This window comes from Canis lupus, chromosome 4 (genome assembly GCF_011100685.1).
Source record: "Canis lupus familiaris isolate Mischka breed German Shepherd chromosome 4, alternate assembly UU_Cfam_GSD_1.0, whole genome shotgun sequence".
Classification (NCBI taxonomy): domain Eukaryota; kingdom Metazoa; phylum Chordata; class Mammalia; order Carnivora; family Canidae; genus Canis; species Canis lupus.
Window position 1 is genome coordinate 68,631,725 of NC_049225.1, and position 23,490 is coordinate 68,655,214.

Sequence of the window (23,490 nt, forward strand, 5' to 3'; positions counted from 1 at the left end):
CTTAAGCTCTCATACCCGAGTTTTGCCTGTATCCAACTTAAGATGTGTTGAAAATATAGAGCATTACTAAGTTAATTTCTCCTAATGTAATTGGATAGTCTAACTTGGTATCCTATTCCCTCATTGGTTTTGATTAAAATAATAATATTCATGAGGGAAAAAGTTAATACAATAAATGGGCAAATGCATTTATGGACAGCCCAGAAACTGGATGGTAATTGTTCATTGCGTTAAAGTGTACTTGCTGGGGATCCCCGGGTGGCTCAGCGGTTTGGCACCTGCCTTTGGCCCAGGGCATGATCCTGGAGTCCCGGGATCGAGTCCCACATTGGGCTCCCTGCATGGAGCCTGCTTCTCCTCTGTGTCTTTGCCCCTCTCTCTATATGTGTCTCTCATGAATAAGTAAGTAAGTAAGTAAATAAATAAATAAATAAATCTATCTTTAAAAAAATAAAAAATAAAAATAAAATAAATAAAGTGTACTTGCTAAGGAAGCCAAGGTCTCATTTAACAGATTTTTTTTTTTCATTTAATTTCCTTGTGTGCTTTGCTTTGGTTCAATACTAACAGCCATATTCCCAGGGCCTGGTCCACACTTAGATAAGATCTTTACTGAGTTTCCACTTGGTCCATCCAGTCGGCTGAGTGCAGAGGTGGTTCTGAAGAAACTAGACTTGGCTCATGTCCTCAAGGGGTTGGTCAAAAGATAAGTCTTTGAGAGAACGTCTGTGCCATACCAATTCACAACTGCAACTTGAATAATGCCTGACGTTTATTTATTGTTTATAATGGAGCCAGAAGCTTCCCATGAATGATCTCATGTGAAACTTAGGGCAGTTTTGAGAGTCAAGATTTTCAGATAAGGAGAGGATCCGGAAGGTTAGGAAAGCTCTTACAATTAATTTACCCAGGGACAATGAAAGGGATATACACACTTGCATGCTTACATCTGCGGAGTAATCTTTGGAATTTCTGGGACTCAGGTGCCAGAAAGATCTTGAGAAACAGAGATTTGGATGATGGGGAAGAAGTGAAAGAAGGTCGCAGAGGCCCAGTCCCAACCTCATCTCTCTTGTCCAGATGCGATCTTGACCAGGCCTCCCGGCCCCACCTAATGGCAGACGGCTTGTGGCAGGTTTTTAGGGCGAACTTACTTTTTAACACGACTCAGCGCCCGATGCGGAGAAACGGAAGAAACGGGCACGCTGTGCGGCTGGGGTGCGGGAAGCAGGGGACCACGAGGGGGCACCCCTTTGCAACCCACACGGGAGCCAGCACGGTCTTGGAAGAGTAAGAGGCTTGAGCGCGACCCTGCGCCGCCCGAGCGCCAGCCCCAGCGCACTCCCGCGCCCCTCGGAGCTCGCCTGCAGGCGCAGGTGCAGGGCCCCGGGCGCCCGCAGGGCTGCAGCGCTCCCCCCCCGCCCCCCGCCATCCGCCCCCCGCCATCCGCCCCCGCTGCGCCCGGCAGACGCTCCCCCCCCGCCCCGCCCCGCCCCGCCCGGCCCCTCCCAGCCTCGCGTCCCTCGCGACCTGCGCCTCCCGCCCGCGCCTCGAGCGCCCGCCCCCCTCCCTCCCGGGGCGTTGACGCGCCGGCGGCCGGGCCGCGCTCCCACCGCTCACCCCCTCACGCGCGCTCCAGCCCGGAACATGGCGGCCCTCAAGCTCGTCTCCGCCGCGCCCCGGCTCCGCGCCTCCGCCCGCCTCTCCGGGGGCGTCCGGGCCAAGGTAAGGTGCCGGCGAAGGGGGCCCGCGCCCACGCTCCGCAGCCGCGGTCCCCGGGGCGCGCCGCCGTCGGCCTGGCCTCGCCGCTCCCGCTGCCTGCGCGCTGCTGCCGCTGCTGCACCCCCGCGCCCCCCGATACCCCCCGGCCCCGCGGCAGGGCCGGGCCGGGCCGGGGCCACGAGCGCGCCGAGACGCCGCAAGGGCCCCGAGGGCGGCCGCGTCCTCCCGGCCCGCATCTCCGCCACGCGGGGCTCGGGCGGGCAGGGGGGACGGCGGCGGGGCACGGGGCGGCACCCCGCGCTGGGGACCTGGGGACCTGGGGCGGCGCGGCCTCGCCGTGGAGGGGGCGGATGCGGGGCGTCGGGGGCTGCCACGCGGTCCCCTCCGCGACCTCCCGCACTGGGCTGCGCTGCACCGCGGCGGCGGCAGGGGGAGCCCGGGCTGGAGCGCTCGCCCCGGCCCCCCGGCCCCCGGCTCCCCGGCTCCCCGGCCCCCCGGCCCGGCCCGTGGGCTCGCGCGCGCCCTTGGGGCGCAGGCATCCCGGGGGAGCATTGCCATGTTCAAACTCGGAAGACCCTGTGCCGCCCCTACTGTCGGCGGCCCGCCGAGGGGTATCCAGCGGCTCTTTTCGCCGCGACTGCTGGTTGAGGAGTGGGTGCCTTGTTTGGGGCTTTTTGCGGGGCTCTGTCGGGACGGGTACGCCCACGCTCAGGCTGGGTCCCGGGGTCGAGCCCTCCGAGGTCAGTCCTCGCCCCGACGTGCTGGGTCCTGGAGGGGACCCGTCCTAATCGCCAGAGCCTCTTCCTTGCCAGGGAAAAGAAGAAAAGTGTGCTGCTTAGTGGCGCATTAAATACTAGTTTGGAGCTTGAAAGCCTGCCTTGCACGAGGTGCGTCCTCAGAACTGCCGCGCGCCCCCTTTGCTCTGTCTCTCCCGCACCCAGTCTCTTATAACGATGAACACACAGGGGCCACCAAGTCCCTTAGGTAAATTCTAGGGGATGACTTAGAACTGGAACATTTTACTCGTAACTGCCTCTTAGGGAGCATTTTAGTAATTGCAGATAGCTTTGGATATGTAAATTATTAGAAGGGCACTTGACTGACCTTCAGTCACATTGCTGCGGTCGGTCGCTGAGACCTGCAAACCAGGGCATTGCCATACCCTTGGATCCTGGTCAAAAACATTCCATCTTTTGGAAGTTGGTTATTTGCCCAAGTGTAATTTTCTCACTTTTCTGTACTTTGGAATGGCATTAAACCACTCAGGAAGCCCAGCAACCCTCTTCTTAGGTGGCAGAGTTACAGATTAGAGGCTTCGTTGTGCCTCACTGAAAGTTGGTATCCGGGTTCAAACTTTCCCCTTTTCGGGTTTGATTATCACAGGTTCAGTGCCTGCTTTCAAGTGTTTCTTCATGCGTGGCACTTGGTGTCCCTGCTGGTAATTTAGTCCTAGAGTTCATCTCTAACTTGGCTTAAACTGGAACATTTGTGTGCTTGTTTAACTTTTTTCAAATTTATACATTGGCTTTAAAAAAAAAAAAAAGATTTTGTTTATTTGAGAAAGAGAGAGAGAGAGAGAGAACAAGCAGGAGGAGGGGCAGAAGGAGCCTACCAGCAGATTCCCCGCTGAGCTGGAGCCCAATGCAGGGCTCCATCCCCGGACCCTGAGATCATGACCTGAGCTGAAGTCAGACACTTAACTGAGCCAGCCACCCAGGCACCCTCACATTGACTTCCTAACAAGATGAAAGTTTCTGGTTGTTAGGGACGATATTATATGCCTTATTCTCCATCCCTCTCAACATTTCACACATACTTTCAGACATAGTATAGTCACTCAACACATGTTTAATACATGGATGAAAGAACCCTGTGAACAAACTGGGTAGTAACCTTGAGAATTTTTCTGCTAAAAATAATCAACAGCCCAAATGAGATGGTGTGTGTGTGTGTGAGAGAGAGAGAGTGAATGAATGAATGTGAGACAAGTCTCTCAAACTTTAATGAGCCTCAATTATCTGGAGGCTTTAGCAAACATGTTTCTGGGTCCATCTCCAGAGTTTCTGATTCAGGAGGTCCTGTGTAGAGCCTCATACTTTGCATAGATGAGTTCCCAGGTCTGAGGATTACATTTCAGAACCATTGGCATGGGCTTAGAGTTGAGTAGACTATCTGAAGTTATCTTTCTTCCTCCATTATTATTTCAGAGGCAGTATTTAATGCTATTCTCCATTCACTGTGGAAAATTATTACTGGAAAAAGGTCCTGAAACTACCATCAACACTTTATCTACCTTCCTTCTTTGAACCTGTTTTTTCCTAGGTCTCTCTCCAATACCATTTTCCCCTGAGCTGCTGACCTGGTACAACTTAACAGGTCGACTCCACCTGAATGTCACTTAGTGCTTCAAGCTCTTTCTGACCCGGAGTGAACCATAACCCATATCCAGCCAGTGTGTAAGCTAGAAATCTTGGACCCCTTCTTTCCTTTCCTCTTTCTTCCACGTCTGGTCGATAATCAGTGTCATACATGCATCTTTTCCTGAAACTTCTTCGGGGTTGTCCTTGGCACTCTTTGCCAGCAACCATCTATTTCTTCCTTGTAGCTCCCCAGTGGGATATTAACATTTGTATTTAACTTTTTAATTGATTAATGACTGTTATCCTTGTTAGTTTGTAAGTTTCTTCAGTTCAGGAACTATGCCTGAAGTGGGTTTTTTGTTTTAACTCTGTATTCCAGTATTTAGCAGATTTGATGCAAAATGGACATTTTTAAACAAATGGATGAATGAAAGAATGATTTCCACTGTGACTTTCCTGTTTCAGGCTTTCATATAAGTTGTGACATCTCTGTTTCAAAAGTTTTGCTGTCCCTTCCTCATTGAAGGATGAAGTCAAAGTCTAGTGTTGTCCTTAAGGCCTTCTGCAGCCTGCCCCAGTCTCCCTTTCCAACCCGATCTTCACGAGCTTCTCTCCATGGGACCTGATCCTGCACATCCGAGCACACCGAGCCTTTTCACATCTCCGTATCTTTACTCATACTGCTTCTCTTTCTGGATTCCCCATCCTCATTAGTATTTTAACTCTTGGAAAATTCCTCAAGCTTTCTAACACACCAGGGAGAATGCATCATTCTTTCATCTGTGCTCCTTTAAAGTGCTGGGTATCACTTTCTTGTTGGAATAAAAAGAACATGTATGTTCCTTCGAAAACCAGCGACTACTTTAGAGAATTGGCCAAGTGACTAGTAACTGACTGTGAGTTCCTTGTGATTTGTTTATTCATATCATAAGTACATAACTGGTAGTGTTTAAGGTGAACAGTCTCTTGTTGACAGATTCTGGTCCAATAATGGACAGCTAAAGCATTTCAACACATGTCACCACCTCTGTTTGGCAATGATTGTGTATTCCCTTGCCAGGTGTGTAGGTATGTGTATCCACCTGTATATTACTGCCTTTTCTAACAGAGTCCTCTTCATTTCCCTCCATATGGCTTTTCCTCTCCACTTCTGTTTATCACATTTTGATGCTGGAGTGGGCAGTATCAATCTTTCTGTGTCCTGATTTATTTAACTGTAACGTGACAAGGTAAATATCACCGGGGTGTATATTTCCATATCATTAAGATAAGATTAATTTAAAAATAAAAAAGCAGTATGCTATATGGACTTTCCCTGAAAGACCTTCAACATGAAATGCATTTTTTCTAAAAAAAATTCTGGAGTATTGAATGACAAGAAAGAAATTTAGGCAAAAGAAAAAAATGATAGAAGTGATTAGAAAGAAGGAGATTCTGAATTTGGAAGTCATGAGATTTAGCCTCAGTAGTGGAATCAGACCTCAAATTCTAAATGTAAGAATTTGAACTAGAGGACAAAAGGTGAAGATGGAGAGAATTTTTAAAAAGAAAAATAGAAAAAAAATTTGTTATGTAAGAATTTTGATTATTTCTTATACCTCAGTACCTTGACTGTTCTTTAACAGTACAGTCATTATATGTCATTCCTCCAATGGTAATACCAGAAACTAGTGGCACCATAAAATGGAATTCTGCAGAAGGTGAGAGTGTGGAAATACAAAATGAAAAATATTACGTGGATGTAAAGGAAGACATTGGTGAAAAAAATCATCCCCAGGATACATAGATGGTGAAACTGCATAGTTCATTATTCTTCATTATTTTAGGTAACCTCTGCAGACTTGAAGGCTATTTATTTACTTGTGTGGCAGGTGGTGCTTGAGTCTTTTCACGTTATTGTTTTAGCATTTTAAAAGGTAGAGGTCAATTTTTAAGCAGTGTAGAGCTTCATTTGAATCAGGCATATACAAAAAAGAAGATATCTCCCCTACTCTGTCTTAGAGAGTATTGGCAGTGATGCTCCTTGACTCCCAGAGGCTGGGAGAATGGGAGAGAATGTGGGCAGAGAGGGAGCCTGTTCATAAAGCAAACCCAGAGGCTTTCTCTGCAATGCTGTCTGCGAGGCTTTCAAGCCTTGAAGAGCCACAGGAAACATCCTGGTGCAACTAGTTTCAGACATCCTTCCTCTTTGCCTCACTACCTGAATTCATACTGCTGGATTGCCCAGTGATCTTGGAATACTTAGAATGGCAAACCTGACTACAAACAAAATACACATATTAATCTTAAGGCTGGAACCCATTTTTCAAAACCCTCAACAAAGATGACATGGATTAATTTCCCACCGCATAGGTCATGCTAAAAAAAATTCTTTGTAAAATCAGTAATACATGGCTATGTGTATAGGTAAGGTAAAAAGAGGAGGTTAAATATGAAAACTAAAGCCCAGTCAATGACAAGTTAATCTTACTGCCCTGGTAGGGAATAGAGATGGTTGCATCCCCCAAAGGAAGCTAGCATCCCCACGGTATCTGCTGTAGTACAAACACAGGGTTGAGCGACTCTGATATACCATTACTTAATCCTTACTACATCCTTAAGAAGCAACTGTCATCCTTTTGTAAGCTTCCCATCAGCACCCCCATGTTCAGATTTTGTAATTTTCTCAGTTTCATGCAATTGTGGCTGAATTTAAATTTGAAACAAGGGTATTTTGTCCCTAAGATTACTGGAATGTGGCCCATTATGTCACACTATTGATTTCTCAGCAAATAGATATCAAATGTCAATATAACCAATAGATAATGAAGGTCAACAAATGTTAACTGAATGTGTGAAAAATGAAAAAAAAATTGAAGTTGGGTATAAATTCTTCATTAACCTGAGCCATTCTCACATTCCCTGTAGACATTTCATTTTTATTTCTTTTAGCTTTTGATTATCTGGATAAATGTGAAATACTTGAGTCTTTTTAAAAATACTTCTGAAGTATTTTTTTAAAAGATTTTACTTATTTGAGAGAGAGAAAAAGAGCAAGTAGGGAGAAGAGCAAAGGGAGAGGGACAAGGAGACTCTGCGCCCAGTGCAGAGCCCATCATGAGGCTCTAGCTCATGACTCTGAAAATGTGACCTGAACTGAAATCAAGAGTCAGATGCTTAACCAATTGAGCCACCCCAGTGCCCCCTTCTGAGGTAATTTTTTAAGGTGTGGGACAAACATTTCAATAATTTCTGTTTGTAATGAGAAAACTAATTATCAGCCAAAACAAAGCAACAGAATTCCTAACAAGTTTTGTTTTTCCTTGTGAATCCAAAAAGCGTCCTGGATCCATAGGAGAAATGACTTTTCTTTTGACTTCTCTACAGGACTCATGTTTCTTAGTCAATAGGTAGTTCAGAGTGACTGCACCCCCCTGACTACTTAAGGGTAGATGAGTTCTTTTATTTTCTTCCTCCGGCTGACGCCCTGACTCTTAACCACTTTTTTTTGGTCTTTTTGTGTTGTTTTGTTTTTTGGTAAGAGATAAGGTTAGCATTTATTTATTTATTGCATGTTTTTGCATCTTTGATTTTTTTCCAATTTTATTGAGGTATAATGGACAGAACAACATTCTATCAGTTTGAGGTATACAGAGGAATGACTAGATTTGTCCTTCACTGTTTAGAAAAGGTAATGACAGTAGAGTTCTTCATGAAAAAATAGAGTACTCAAAGATTTGTTAATCTGTAAATAATCAAATAAAAGTAGAATAAGATTAAGGACTTTTAAAAAACATGGAGAGGAGCATTTTGTGGTAGAGGATGCTGTCATGAAGGCTAAAACCTGGGATCTGCTCCTGCTTTAACAGTGTTGGATACATTACAAGATCTTGCTCAGCTTCAGAAACCTGACCTGTGAAATGAATTGTTTAGATACAGTATGTGTTGTTGTTGTTTTTTTTTTTTTTCTATTTTTGAGAAGATAACCTTGACTTTTTATTTTACGATTCATCTTTTGGCCTCGTTATTGAGGTTTTCGAACTTTTAATTTCCAAGATTTAAAAAAATATATTTGTGCGTGTACATGTGTGTTTAAACAGAATCCGATAAACACCTTGGTACTGAGGATAGGACAGAGCAGTAAGCTCTCTGCAGCTCAAGCTTGTTCCTTGCTAGCTCTGCCTCTACTTATTTCCTGGTGGTGTGCCAGGATAGACCACTCTGTTTGCCAGACCCGAACTAAGGTTGAATTTAAGGGGACAAAAGTCATCCATGAAACCTCTGCCTTTGCATGTCTCATTTGACTTTCAGTATCGTCCTCTTGAAATAGGCTTATTAGACACTTTCTGTGAAAGAAATTTATAGAGGAAGAAAAGAATGCTAGAAACTCAATAATGCCTTTACCTTGATCCCATAGAATGTCAAAGACTGATAAGGCCCTGTGTGAGCTTACATTTACCGACTTGTTAAGGTGACAGCATCTGAGGAGTCAGGAGCCTTTCTCTTCGCTCCCTCTCTTTTTAGGTTGAATATATAATAAGAATGAAGGAGAGGTGATATTTATTATGGATGGTTACAACTCAGTCAACTCTAGTTTTCTCCTATCCATTTTTCAGATGAAATATAAAGAGGGAAACTGTTTAAAACTGATGATGAATGTTCACTAGATAACCTGTTTTGCACCAACTAGATCACTGTGGTATGACTAGCCATGCCTCCCTCACAAATAATCGTTTACTACTTTACTCAGCAAATACAAACCTAAAGCCCCATGGGGGAATGGGTCTTTTTGTGTACTGTTCATTATTTGTCCCCTTAGGAGGCATTTGCTGACCTAAGATTGGGTTAGGGGCCCAAGTATGTATTTGTATTTTGGTCACACTGTATTTGATGTTCTACAGAGCAGCAGTCATGTCTTAATATTTACTAGATGGCAGTAAACAGAAGCAGAATTGACACATAGTACGTTCTCAGTGAGTATTTGTTGACCAAATGCAAGGTTAGCTCACTATCAGAAACTGATGATTGATACCATCATTATTGTGAATTTGAGTCCCAGTTCATCAGCTATCCACTTTCAGTCTTTGGCCATATATGACACAGTTTTCATTTATACAATGGAAGAGAAGACATCCACCGTGATCACAATGGGATTCGGTGATAATCTATGGAGAGAGTATGTCCTTGTTACTCTAAAGATGAATTGCTTGCAGCCCCACTCTTTGTTTCAAAGAGCAGATAGTAAAGTTATCCTTGTATATGTAAAAAAGCAAATACGTTGGTATACATGCAAAATATAGTATCTCCAAATGATTTTCACTTACAATTTTTTAAAAATGTTTTAGGGATGTGTTTGCTACTTTTCAACCAGCACACGTCGCCATACCAAATTTTATACAGATCCAGTGGAAGCTGTAAAAGACATCCCTGATGGTGCAACAATACTGGTTGGTGGTGAGTAGTAGTACTGTTTTCCTTTTGGTAATGGTAACGTCCTTATGTTTTTAGCAAAGCGGGGAAATCAGAGTGGCAAAGCTGTGGAGATTAGAAATGCCAATTATTTTATTGCTGATTATTATTTTTATGAATAAAAATTTATTGCATATTATATAATTATTTTATCAGTGTCCTCATCTTGAAAATTTAGCAAGGTTTAGCACTTAATGTTTTACTTTTTCCTTTTGTGTTTCTTTTTCTATTATTTTGAAAAGCCAAAGCTTTAAATGATGATATCTCATTAATAGGTTTGAAAACACTCCTAGATCCTTGGGAATTCTACTTAACTTAAAACATTTGCACTGATCTCATTAGCTCTTACCCAGCCACTCCTTTTGTCATTCCTCATCCTAGGAGATAGAAGGCACATAAGCATCTATCTGTTGTTAAGCTTCTGGGTTCTGTTGTTGCACCCTGTTTGGAATGTCTTTTATTTTTTTATTTATTTTGTTTATTTTTTTAAAAAGATTTTGTTTATTTGAGAGAGAAAGGAGAGCATGAGCAGGGAAATGGGCAGAGGGAGAAGCAGACTTCTCTGCTGAGCAGGAAGCTTGATGTGGGGCTTGATCCTGGGACCCCAGGATCATGACTCGAGCTAAGGGCAGGTGCCCAACCAACTGAGTCACCTACTTGCTTCTGGAATGCCTTTTAGAACCACTGTCTCACACTCATTAAATTTGCTGCCTAATTCTTATAATTTTTTTTTGTTTGTTTATTTTATTTCTAGGCTTTGATCCCAGGAATCTAGGCTTATTTTTAGGACTGCTGTTCATTCATTCATCCATTCAACTGATCAGTCATAGAATGTTCCTTTTAAACTCAATACTATTTGACAAATTGTGGAAGCTATAAAGAAATAAAAGTCATTGTTCTAGGCTTCTGATTCTGCAAAATCTATTCAGGCACATGAAACAAACATGTTGAAAAAAGTTAAAAGGTTGAATTATAAAGTTGGGTAGTAGTAGATGTGTAGTTAAGTGCAAGATGTGCAGCATGTAGCCATATTAACTGGTTGAGCTTGGCTTTATTCTTATGATTTAAGGATTTGATGGTTATATCTGGTGCTATCTAATGGTGCAAAACATTTGGGTAGTTACTGAGTTGCTGAGATACAGCTATACATTTCGCTTAGTAGACCTAATAATGTGTTTTGTATTTTTTTTCTTTTTTATGGAAAAAGATAACCTACATTTCCCTAAAAGAATGTTACCATTTTCACAAATTGTTTGTCTTTTTCACTTACAGGTTTTGGGTTATGTGGAATTCCAGAGAATCTCATAGGAGCCTTACTGAAGACTGGAGTCAAAGAGCTGACTGCAGTCAGCAACAATGCAGGGTAAGTGTGCATATTTGTAACATGTGGCTTGAAAAAGATGACACTTCTTTATAATATTCATATAAAATTTATGAATGAAATGAAAATTGTCCTCATGAGCAATATGCACAAGCATCAAAAGACAGTTTTTAACAAGCTCAAAAGTTGGAGGTTACATTTCTTGAAATATTTTTGATACCACCCTTCATAATCATACATAAATCATATTTGCATAAATGTATATCTTAATCTGATATGCTTTTATTTTTCTAAATTTTAAATATATTGTTAAAATATATATACTTTCAATTTAAATCTTGCATTTTATAATTTAGAGACTTCTCTTTATATTACATTATTATAGATCGTTATGTATAGAGGATAATTTCAAATAGTTTGAAATCTGTTTCAAGTTTTTTAGTTATGCCATATTCTATAGGATATATAAGGATATCATTAATCATTAAAAATGTTGCTGGTTTTGGTGGAAGGAGGATATGCAACCAGCACAGTAGGATCTCCTATCAAAATGGTTAACATAGCCAAAACATTTTAATAATGACATATATATCAAGATATATTCTGTTATGAAGAAAAAAAGCTACTTCTCTATAAGATGATAAATTATCAGCTCTCTCTCAACAATGAAAGACTTTAAAGATCTTTAAAAAAAAAATTAAAAATTAGGGGCTCCTGGGAGGCTAAGTTGGCTAAGTGTCTGACTCTTGATCTCAGCTCAGGTCTTGATCTTAGGGTGGTGAGTTCAAGCCAGGCACTAGGCTCCATGTTGGGTGTGGAGTATAGTTGAAAAAAAAAAAAAGTTAGCTATATATTGGCAGTTTAGCCAAGCATCATAAGTACAATTTAGAAAAATAATAATTATTTAGGACATGGACCTGATCCTAATTTTTTGCTCAATTTTCCTTTGTTAAGTTTATTTAAGCTGTTATTTGCATTTCTCACCTTTTCTCTGCATATCCACAGTATTCCCATTTTTCAGGATCTGCCTTGAGTTCCTTTCTGAGTTCCTTTGGATACTTCTGGCTTTTCTCTGTATACTGAATTGTGTTCATTCTCCAATATATATTATGGACTGATTGTTTTGCTTATAGTTTTCTTTTCCCCATTGTGCTGAGCCTCAGGCTCAGTACAGAGTAGTGGAGCTGGATGGGACTGTAGAGATCATCTGTTCCAGTTCCCTCATTTGTAAATAGAGAAGTAACTTGTTCATGGTCACTTGACATTTCTTAAACACATCCTGTGCCACTTGAGCTTACTTTGTATTTATTAAAAATACTTTTGACTATCAGTACTTTGTTTCCAGATAGCTCAGTGCTTACAAGGGATGGTGTAAATCAACATAAATTCTTGATATAGCGTAAATACTGATAACAGTCATCGTTGAACACAAAGAAGGCATTTTGCACATGCTCATTGGCAGTTTATTGTCTTAATTAGGTGGGTTTAAACCCTAGAGGTCTATAGCAATGAGGGCTTTGTTTTGGCTATTAGAGTCAGATAAATGAGGAAAACTTACACCATTGCTTTGTGGGAGAACCAAAGACAGTTGGAATTATTGAGTAAATAGAAATTAGAAGTAATACCTGCTTTCTTGGGGCACCTGGGTAGCTCAGTTGGTTAAGCATCTGACTCTTGATTTTGGTTCAGATCATGATTTTAGGGTCCTAGGATTGAGCACTGTGGGCTCTGTGCTTGGAGTGGAGTCTGCTTGTCCTTCTCTGCTCCTCCTCCTTAATACTTTTCATTTAGAAAAAGGCCTTTTATGGAAGGATCTGCCTGTGTTGGAAGATTTTCCAAAGCTAGGGACTTCTGATTGTCTGTTTTTGTTTTCTTTCCTTTTTGATTATCAACCTTTTGGCCATGAGGTATCACTCACCTTGCTGTGGAGTATTAACTATTATCTTGATGAGAAAAACCTTCTCCCCTAGGATCACTCAGATAAATCAGTACTTGATATGGATTGATTAGGAAGGTGGGAAAAATTGAAAACCTGCTTTTCATTGATTTTTTTAAAAGACTTTACATAAATTACAAACCTGTATGAACCAAAAATTTTTCAGTAAACTATATATGTCAACGAATTAAATTAGAGAAGGGAGGAATACATGTATTAATCACGCTCATTTCCTCATGACAAAATTATTTTTTTTAAGGATTTTTTTATTCATTCATGAAAGACAGAGAGAGGCAGAGACATAGACAGAGAAGCAGGCTCCTTTTAGGGAGCCTGATGTGGGACTTGATCCCAGGACCCTGGGATCACGACCTGAGCCAAAGGCAGACATGTAAACACTAAGCCACCCAGGTACACCATGGCAAGATTATTTTAGATTATAGTTCTTCAAAGTGGGAATTGAGACAGCTCCAAGGACAGCCCAGCTTCCATGTGGAAGCCTAGTTAAGTACAATGTGATGATGTGTGTGTGTGTCTGTGCTGGTGGTTGCAGTACTATTACTTTTATGTGGTATTACGTAAATCAGCTATGGGAATTTTATGAGAACCCAATGAGCAGTTTTCTCCTACACCAGTGGTTTTGAACCACTAGATAAAGGCAGGTGGCTTCTTTGCAGTGCCGTCTCTATTATTTGTTGAGGCAGGTGCAGCTCTGAATGGAGAACTGTAGGCCAACTTGTCTGATATAAGCATTTCCCCAAGATTAGATTATTTTGTCTAATAGTGGAGGACTAACCACTTCCTGGGATGTATACTTGAACTTCTCTGCTCAGCTCATGGAAGGGAGTATTCACTTGTTCCATATAACTGTGTCATAAATTAATGCTCTATCCAAATATACCATTTTTCTTTTGATAGTCTTGTTATTATCAGAGTAAATATAAACTGTAACTGAGATTTAAGTATGTCTAAAATGAGAAGAAACAAGAAAAATACAATTTGGTAAATAGTTGCAAATTCATTTGTATTAGAATTTTGTTTTGACAAGAATTTCCAGTTAATGAGATTTTAGATTCAGAAAAAGAAAAATATTTGTGGAACATTTATGTCTCCCATGAAATATTGTTTTGCTTTACATGAATATATCTCTTTATTAATTCTTGGCTTTAGACTTCTTTTAACCACTAAAATGTTTGAAATCTGCATTTGTTGTACTATACGAGAATGGTCAAATCTCTCTTTAGGTGTACTAGGAAAATGTTGGCTCCTAAATAAAGGCAAGCAAGGTAATCTCTTTGAAAGTCCATCAAAATTATCTTTGATATCAAAGAACTGCAAGATGTTTTAATATACACGTCTGTTAGAAAGGGCATGTTTCTCATTTGCAAAAGATGACATGTGTCTGTCTTCTTTCTTTATATTGTAAGGGCTTTGCCTTTTTTATTTTTGTATCATCAGTGTCTGATCCACAGTAAAGAAGGGATGCATGTTTGCTGAATATGTGAATTGAGAAGTATGTGGCAAGAAAGACACTCTTATTATAAGCTACCCAACAGCATGTTTTGAGGCATAAATACTAACTCTGTACCTGGTCAGGGAGTAGCTTGGGCTGAGCATCTTAAGCACTGCTTGGTTGCCATACCAGGTTGCTAGTCCAAAAAAGAGAGCAAAGCCAAATATAGCTAGTTTCCAGAGCCAAGATCAACAAATAAAGAGAGGTCATCTCTAAACAGAGCCAAGTTCAAATGTGTTGAAAAGCCAAACAGATCCATGAGAGAGCAGTTAGAAAAATCTCTGAAGTCAGTGAATTGGGCAGGTACATTCTGGTGTATCATATGGACCTATATACATGGAGGGAGTTTAAAGTATTTGAAACTACAGAAAGCAACTGGACTGTATCCACTCTCATGGATTATTTTATTGTAATGACTTTATTTAGATAGGGCTCCGGAGCATATCAATGGTACTCTCATATTGGGTAACTGAAGAGAGTTTACCAAAGGGACTCTCTTTAAAGGAAAGGTCAGGTTGAGGGAAAACAACATGAGTATTGAAGTACCCTGAGTTAGTAACAGGAGAGCGGTTACCAGCAGCCTTAGGCCTGAAGAGTGAGGGGAGGAAGCTGCCAACACCTGCAGGTAAGCTTTACAGAGAGGGCTGTCCAGTGTGCTTCAGCTTGCCAAGGAGGGAGTCGGGGGAATCGAAATCCTGACATCCTTCTCACACCTGAATCCCTTGCCATAGGGCAAGGTATTCAGTCTACACATCAGCCGTTCTAGCATAGGGCAAGCTGGAGATTGGCAAAATAGAAAATATCCAGCATAAGGATGCGGTGATTTTTATTTTTTGTTACAGATGAGCCAGTGAGGAGGGGGAAAGTGAAATCAAGTAATAAATTCATTCAACAAATGTTCCATAAGTGTTTGTGTAGTACCTCTATATGTTGTGTAGACTTTTAGGTGGTTGGGAGTACAGAGGGGAACAAAACCAAGTTCCCTGCCTCATGGACCTTATATGCTAGTGTAAGGAGAGGCAGACAATAAATAGCAAACATAACAAATAAGTAAAATTTCCAGTATGTTATAGTCTATGGAAAAAAAAGAAAAAAACAAGGGGACTGGAAGGATGAAAGTGGAGGGGCAGGTTTCAGTATAAAATCCGGCAATAAGGGAAGGACTCATTGAGGGGACAGTTGACCAGAGATTTGAAAGAAGTGAGGGGTGAGTCTCTTCTGGGGAAGAGTTTCAGAGACAGAGAAAGGCCAGTGCAAAGGCCCTGGGCAGTATGCCTGGTGTGTTTGCCGGGGTAGCGAGGAGCTCAGCAGAACAGCGAGCAGAAGGGAAGTGGGAGGAATGAGGTCTGAGATGTCAGGAGCATCCCATCTCTGGAGCCCTGCAGGGCTGCTCTAGAGACCTCTGCTTTTACATGAGTAGATGAATGCCATTGCAGTGTTTGAGCAGAGCAGAGATGTGACTGGACATATTTTGTTTTGTACTTAATCGTTTTGGCCACCATTTTGTGAGTGGATCTTAGGGGGCAGGAGTAGAAGCAGAGGAGTTGGCTATATTTAGGCAGGAGATGGTGTAGGTCACACAGGAGGAAGTGAGAAATACTCCCATTCTGAATGGATTCTGAAGATACAGTCAGGATTTTCCGATCTAGTTGGTAGTGTGAGAGAAGGGACAGATCACTCCATTACTTTTTTACTAAAGATCTGCAAGGATGGGAAGGATGGGGCAGGCTGCAGGAGCCGCTGAATTTAGGAGAATGGAATTGTTCACCTGAAGAACTGAAGGCCCGGCAAGGTATTAATTAGAGGTAGGTAAAAAACAGTGAGAAGGCATAGTTTATGAAGTGTGGGGAACTACTTTTCCAACAGAGACAGGTAATCTGTAGTGATGTGGAGCCCTCTAGTGGACAAGCATATTATTAATCTTCCAAGAATTCTCTGCATATTTCACAAGTACACCCTGGAAAATACCTGTTTGGGCTTTAGTTTTCTTCTGAAACAAGCAAGAATCAATCATGTAGGCATTCCTTTTATATTCATGGTGAGTCAGAAACATTATTAGATTCAGAATTGGAAGGTTAGAACTATAAACAAGTTTAGCAAATGGTTGACGGTTACCTGGACTACGTTGAGGTATTCAGTGTGTTTGGACCTCCTGGTCTAGGTTAGAGGCTTGGAAATGATACATCCTGGGAGGTAGGAGTCTGTTGAGTGGGGATGGGCACTTGTGGGCACGAGGAGTGTGAGGATGGACAGTGAAGCGAAGGTGGGAGAAAAGGAGGTTGTTAGGAGAAATGTCCATGGTTTGTCACACAGGGTACCGTACCGTCCCTCTCCAGGTCAAACATGGTGTGTCACTAGGAATTATAGACTAATATCCCACTAGTCCGTTCTCCCACTGTGTTCCACTGCCAAAGCCAGAATTCTGGAGTGGGTCAGCCTCTACATCAGGATGGGCAACAAACCTATGACTTTTTTCTCCCCAAATAGTACTTGAATTGTCCCATTTCTCTATTCCTATTGGGGCTACCTTAGTTCACACCCTCATCTTTGCCTGTTTGGATAATTTCCAGCCTCTTAACTGATCTCCCGGCCTTTTGTCACTGAATCTCTCCCAATTAATTATACACTCTCTTACTTTCTACTTAAAATTATCCACAGGGTCTCCCATATCCTTCAGGATGTAATAGTCCTTTCTTGGTGTGGCTCACGCAACAGGTCGCACGCTGGCCTGCCTTCTACCTCTTTTGCTCACTTCTGCTTCCAGTCCACACTACAGTCACACTTAATACGGAGCCCATCAGACCACTGTGCACCTTTGTGAAGCTGCTCATCTGCGTTTCTGGCTCGCTGCTTCCACACTCTACACTGCTCTCAAAAGAATTTTCTTCAGCTCTGTTCAAGTGTCGTTTTCCATGAGCCTTTTTCCGGACCTCTTTCTCCTCTCAGTTGGGCGACCTTCAGTGTTCTCATTACACCTGATGCAGACCTCTCTTGGCATGTCTCTCCTTCTGTTGTAATTATAGGTTTACATGTTACATGTTACTTGGGTCATGATTCTGGAGTCCCGGGATGGAGTCCCGCATGGGGCTTTCTGCATGGAGCCTGCTTCTCCCTCTGCCTGTGTCTCTGCATCTCTCTCTGTGTCTCTCATGAATAAATAAAATCTTTTAAAAAAATGCTTTGCCATAGTATATAATAAAGAGTAACACAAAAATATGATCCTGTCACAGATATAAAGTTTGAAGGATTTTTACAGGCTGCCGACCTATGTAACCAGCCCCAAGTTCTTTAAATGGAACATGACTGGTACCCTAGAAGGTCTCCCTCACACTCCTGCGAGTCACTGTTTTCCTTTCCCACCACTGAACTTAACTATTATCCTCATTTCTGATCTTATCCATTAGTTTTGTGTGACTTTGAACTTCATGCAAAAGGAATAATTCACTAAATACTCTTTTGTGGTTCTTTGGCTCAACATTTTGCATGTGGGAGTCCTCCATCCTTGCCAGGGGTTGTAGCTGATTCCTTGTCACTGCTGTGGAGTATTCCATTGTGTGCTCCCACCATAGTTTGTTCTGTGGTAGAGTAGTCCTGCCTATGTCTCTGCATCTCTCACAGATAAATAAATACAATCTTAAAAAAAATGTGGTTGGGATCATTTGACATTCCCCTCTTCTGTATGAGAGTGCTGGGTATTCTTGCCAATGCTTGGTAGTTCCTTCTTTTTTTTTTTTTTTTTAAAGATTTTATTTATTTATTCATGAGAGACACAGAAAGAGACAGAGACACAGGCAGATGGAGAAGCAGGCTCCATGCAGGGAGCCCGATGTGAGACTCGATCCCGGGACTCCAGGATCACACCCTGAGCCAAAGGCAGATGTGCTTAACTGCTCAGCCACCCAGGCATCCCAGTTCCTTCTTATTTTATTTATTTTATTTTATTTTATTTTATTTTATTTTATTTTATTTTATTTATTTTATTTATTTTATTTTATTTTATTTTATTTTATTTATTCTATTTTATTTTATTTTTGTTTTTTATTTTTTATTTTATTTTATTTGTTCATGATAGACATAGAGAGAGAGAGGCAGAGACACAGGCAGAGGGAGAAGCAAGCTCCATGCAGGGAGCCCCACGTGGGACTCGATCCCAGGACTCCAGGATCACGCCCTGGGCCAAAGGCAGGTGCTAAACCGCTGAGCCACCCAGGGATCCCCTCCTTTTTTTAATATATATATTTATTCTTTCATGTTTACAGTAGTGTCTCTGTGGTTTTCACCCTATTTTTTTTAACTAGTTTTATAGCTTAAGTGTACTTCATTACCTGAGAACTGCTTTCTTTAAGTGGCTAGAGTAGTTTTGAAACTCTTGAAGAGCATGATAAAGTGGAAAGGTATTCAGTCAATTATTAATCTGTCACATTGACTTTGCTTGAAATTCTAGGTTTGGGGACGCCTGGGTGGCTTAGTGGTTGAGTGTCTGCCTTTGGCTCAGGATGTGATCCCAGGGTTCTGGGATCAAGTCCCACATAGGGTTCCCCACAGGGAGAGTACTTTTCCCTCTGCCTGTGTCTCTGCCTCTCTCTCTGTCTCTGTCTCTCATGAATAAATAAATAAAATCTTTTTTAAACAAAAGAAATTCTAGATTTATTTTGCTTTGGAAAAGAATAGAAATAAAACAGGCACAGACTTAGAAACCTTCACTTAATGAAAAAAGCCAACAGTACATGCACCATTTCTAAGAATAAATTGAACTCCGATGTGTCAATGTAGGCTTATCCTGGGTAACAAAATGTACCACTCTGGTGAGTGATGTTGAGAATAGGGTAGGCTGTGCATGTGTGGGAACAAGGGTATATGGGGAATCTCTGTACCTTCCTCTCAGTGTTGTCATAAGCCTAATGTTGCTCTAAAAAAATGTAGTCTTAAATGAAAAAATCTTAAAAAGAATGAATTGAACTCCAACTTAGGTAGAGGTACTAAACTGTATTACATGTAACTTAGCAGATAACAGCATTATTCTTGCTGCCTGTAAACTTTTCACTGATTTGTGATTAATTTCCTGATTTTTTATTATTTTATTTTTTATTTTTTTTAATTTATGATAGTCACACAGAGAGAGAGAGAGAGGCAGAGACATAGGCAGAGGGAGAAGCAGGCTCCATGCACTGGGAGCCCGACGCGGGATTCTATCCCGGGTCTCCTGGATCGCGCCCTGAGCCAAAGGCAGGCGCCAAACCGCTGCGCCACCCAGGGATCCCAATTTCCTGATTTTTTAAATTAAAAATGTTTAAGCATTTTTAAATCTTCAGCTAAATATCTATGATAAAGGGAAAATGTTCATAGTTATTTATGATTTGGATTTGTATTTCCAATGTATGCTGTTCTTTTCTAATTTAATTTACTTATTTATTTCAAAGAGTGTGCTTGGGCTCTCATGAGAGGGGTAGAAGCAGAGGGAAAGAGAATCTCAGGGAGACTCCTCCCTGAGCACAGAGTCGGATACGGGGCTCAATCTCACAGACACTGAGATCATGACCTGAGCTGAAATCAAGAGTCAGATACTTAACCAATTGAGCCACCCAGGTCCTCCCTGTTCTCTTTTTTAAATATGAGAATGCCTTGTTCACTTTTTAGGACAGAATGAATTCCTCTGTTTGGAGCCAGTGGAGGTTATTAGAGTGGCATTGCCTTTGCATTTACATTTTTTTTCATAGCAGAGGGCAAGATCCAGTTTGCTTGTCTTCTACACTAGTATTACTTGGGAGCAGTGGAAAGAGTGAAAGGTGCAGGCCAACTTTTAGGATTGGAGTGGATTTGAATACCAGCTACGTCACTTACTACCCAGGATATCTGTGGGCAGAAATCACTGAAAGGCTTTTGAGCTTAGTTTCCTCAGCTGTAAATTAATAGTCACCTTGCAAGGTGGGAAAGAATATGGAAAGAATATGCCCAGCAGAGGGGATTCCTAATATTTTATGTTTTTGGAAGTCAGGGATATTAGTGTTCTATCCAATGCTCCTTTGACTGCAGTTGCTTGCATTTTCTTCTAGGGTTGACAACTTTGGCTTGGGCCTTTTACTTCGATCCAAGCAGATAAAACGCATGGTCTCTTCGTATGTGGGAGAAAATGCAGAATTTGAACGGCAGTACTTAAGTGGTGAATTAGAAGTAGAGCTGACACCTCAGGTAAGAAAATTTCTCTGCTCCTCTTTTACAGTAGTAACTTACCTTAAAATTTACCCTTTTCCTCTCTAGGGATTTTCTTTTGCAAGAGAGGTAAGGCAGAGAGGATGCGATTTTGCCAAAGAAATTTGTGTGTAGGTCACACCTGTTGATTACTAGAGGACTAATATTTTCTGTTGCCGTGCACCAAAAAAAGGGAGGAATTTCTAGTAAAAATGCCTGAGCTACAGGATAAATTTTTAAGTTTGGCACTAGGATGTCTTGTGCTGGCAGTGTGCAGTAGGACTTGCTAAAATGCTTGAGTATTGTCCTAAGAGTCGGTTCCTATGAATCATAGAGTTAGAAAACCATGAGGAATATGCTCCTGCTGAGACATCAGGAAGGTGAAGTCCATGGAGAGTAAAAGTGACTACGTCACAGAATAAGTGCCGGAGTCAGAGCTCAGGTCTCCAGGGATTTGATGTCCTTACCAAGCAAGCAGTTATTGCAGTTAACTCTAGCCAGTTTCCACTCATTTCATATTCTACATCTTAACTGGTTCAAGAGTTTGTCATAGAGAAAACTTTCTGAAGCCATTTGGGTAAAACAAGGGCCTACAGGTTATATGCATTGGTCTTCTAACTTGACATCATCTGTCTTCATCTCTGAAATTGAACCTACCCCTTTCTTTTTGTCAACAGAATTATTACCACTAACTTCACTAGATTGGTGATAACGTGATAGAGCAGAATTTTAAAAATTAGTAATTAACTCCCAGGAAATGCTTGTCTAGAGAGAGCATGCAGGGGAGAACTTTTCTACTGAGGCTTCACAGCATAACTCAGGTCATACCTAATCCCTCTGCAGTGTTGGCACCTGTGCTTGTCATAGCTTTGCACTGTGCCTGTTATTTATCCAGTTTTCATTGAAAGTTTTTTAAAAATAACAAAAGGTATCCTGTCTTAGTCTACTTGTGCTGCTATGACAAAATTCCACAAACTGGGTGGCTCAAACAAGAGGGAGTGGTTTCTCATTGTTCTGGAAACTGGGAAGTACAACATCAAGGTACAGGCTGACATGATTCTTGGGAGAGGGGAGGAGGGGGAGGGAGAGAGAAAGAGGATGCCCTTGTGCGAGTACTCTGGGGCCTCTTATTATAAGACCCTAACCTTTTGGGTCAGGGCCCTACCCTTATGACCTCATTTAACCTTAATGATCTCCATAAAGGCCCTGTCTCAAAATACAGTCCCGTTGGGGGTTAGGCCTTCAACATATGAATTTGGGATGGGAGGGGGCACAATTTAGTCCATAGCATATATTTTTCCTCTCCACATTGTAGGTTCAGGTGCGATCCTTTGGGTTCTGGAGTCTTTGAAAATTAATCTTTGAATTACTTCTATTATCTATTATCTTTTGCATTATCCCTTATTTTTTCAGAGGGCATAAAAATGGAAGTTCCTTTTTTATTTTTATTTTTTTAAAGATTTTTATTTATTTATTTATTTATTTATTTATTTGGGGGGAGCAATGGACATACATTTTTTATTGTGTTGGTGGTTACACAGGTAATATATTTACCAAAATTCATCAAACCATGTGACCAAAGTGGGTGTATTTTATTGCATATAAATCACATCTCTTTTTTTTTTTTTTTTTTTTTAAGATTTTATTTGTTTATTCATGAGAGACTCAGAGAGAGAGGCAGAGACACAGGCAGCGGGAAAAGCAGGCTCTATGCAGGGAGCCTGACAGGATTCAATCCCAGGTCTCCAGGATCAAGCCCTGGGCTGAAGGCGGCACTAAACCGTTGAGCCACCCAGGTTGCCCTACAAAACCGACTTCTTCAGGAGAATTTCCTTTATAATATCAAGTCTGTAAATTTCATTCAAGCACAGTGACTACTCAGTAGAACAGGGGAGACCACATTAATCTACAAAATATTCATTATTTGCACTAACCACATCAACATAAGCAGGAGAATCAATAGGGCTGCAGGTCTCAAGAAGATTCTTAAATTTTACCTACAACCCAAAACTACTTCCTTATAATTTCGCATTATAATCTGTGTTCCAGAACTCTCCAAACTTGTCCCCAGACCTTCCTTTAAGGCGGAACAAGTTGGATCACACCTAGCTTCAACTCCAGTTACTCTCTGACTTGTTTTCTTATGGGTTTTCTGTATCATTAACTTAAAGAATAACTGATGCCACTGAGGGGGAACTTATACAGTTTATTGTAGTTGGACCATCGGCTCCATTAACTTGAACTCCAACAATAAACGCTCTGCAATCTCTCTCATCTTTACTAGTTTTCGTCCAACATTTCAATTTTAGTTACTAATTACATTTTAACTAAATAATACTTTTCCTCCTTTTATTTTATTTTTTTTCTGTTTTTAATTTTTTTTAATTTATTTTTTATTGGTGTTCAATTTACTAACATACAGAATAACCCCCAGTGCCGTCACCCATTCACTCCCACCCCCCGCCCTCCTCCCCTTCTACCACCCCTAGTTCGTTTCCCAGAGTTAGCAGTCTTTACGTTCTGTCTCCCTTTCTGATATTTCCCACACATTTCTTCTCCCTTCCCTTATATTCCCTTTCACTATTATTTATATTCCCCAAATGAATGAGAACATATAATGTTTGTCCTTCTCCGACTGACTTACTTCACTCAGCATAATACCCTCCAGTTCTATCCAAGTTGAAGCAAATGGTGGGTATTTGTCATTTCTAATAGCTGAGTAATATTCCATTGTATACATAAACCACATCTTCTTTATCCATTCATCTTTCGTTGGACACCGAGGCTCCTTCCACAGTTTGGCTATCGTGGCCATTGCTGCTATAAACATCGGGGTGCAGGTGTCCCTGCGTTTCATTGCATCTGTATCTTTGGGGTAAATCCCCAACAGTGCAATTGCTGGGTCATAGGGCAGGTCTATTTTTAACTGTTTGAGGAACCTCCACACAGTTTTCCAGAGTGGCTGCACCAGTTCACATTCCCACCAACAGTGTAAGAGGGT

General features: G+C 41.4%; 1 protein-coding gene across 1 annotated transcript in view; it reads left to right on the top strand.

Annotated features, from left to right (window-relative positions):
* The first annotated feature begins 1,564 nt into the window (after positions 1 to 1,564).
* The window catches only part of OXCT1 (3-oxoacid CoA-transferase 1), a 134,450-nt gene continuing 112,524 nt past the window's right edge, over positions 1,565 to 23,490 (top strand). The window contains exons 1-4 of the mRNA XM_038535212.1: positions 1,565 to 1,725; positions 9,407 to 9,515; positions 10,803 to 10,893; positions 20,354 to 20,489. Coding sequence (XP_038391140.1) covers positions 1,648 to 1,725; positions 9,407 to 9,515; positions 10,803 to 10,893; positions 20,354 to 20,489 — 414 coding nt within the window. The 5' untranslated portion in view covers positions 1,565 to 1,647. The remainder of the gene's footprint in view (positions 1,726 to 9,406; positions 9,516 to 10,802; positions 10,894 to 20,353; positions 20,490 to 23,490) is intronic.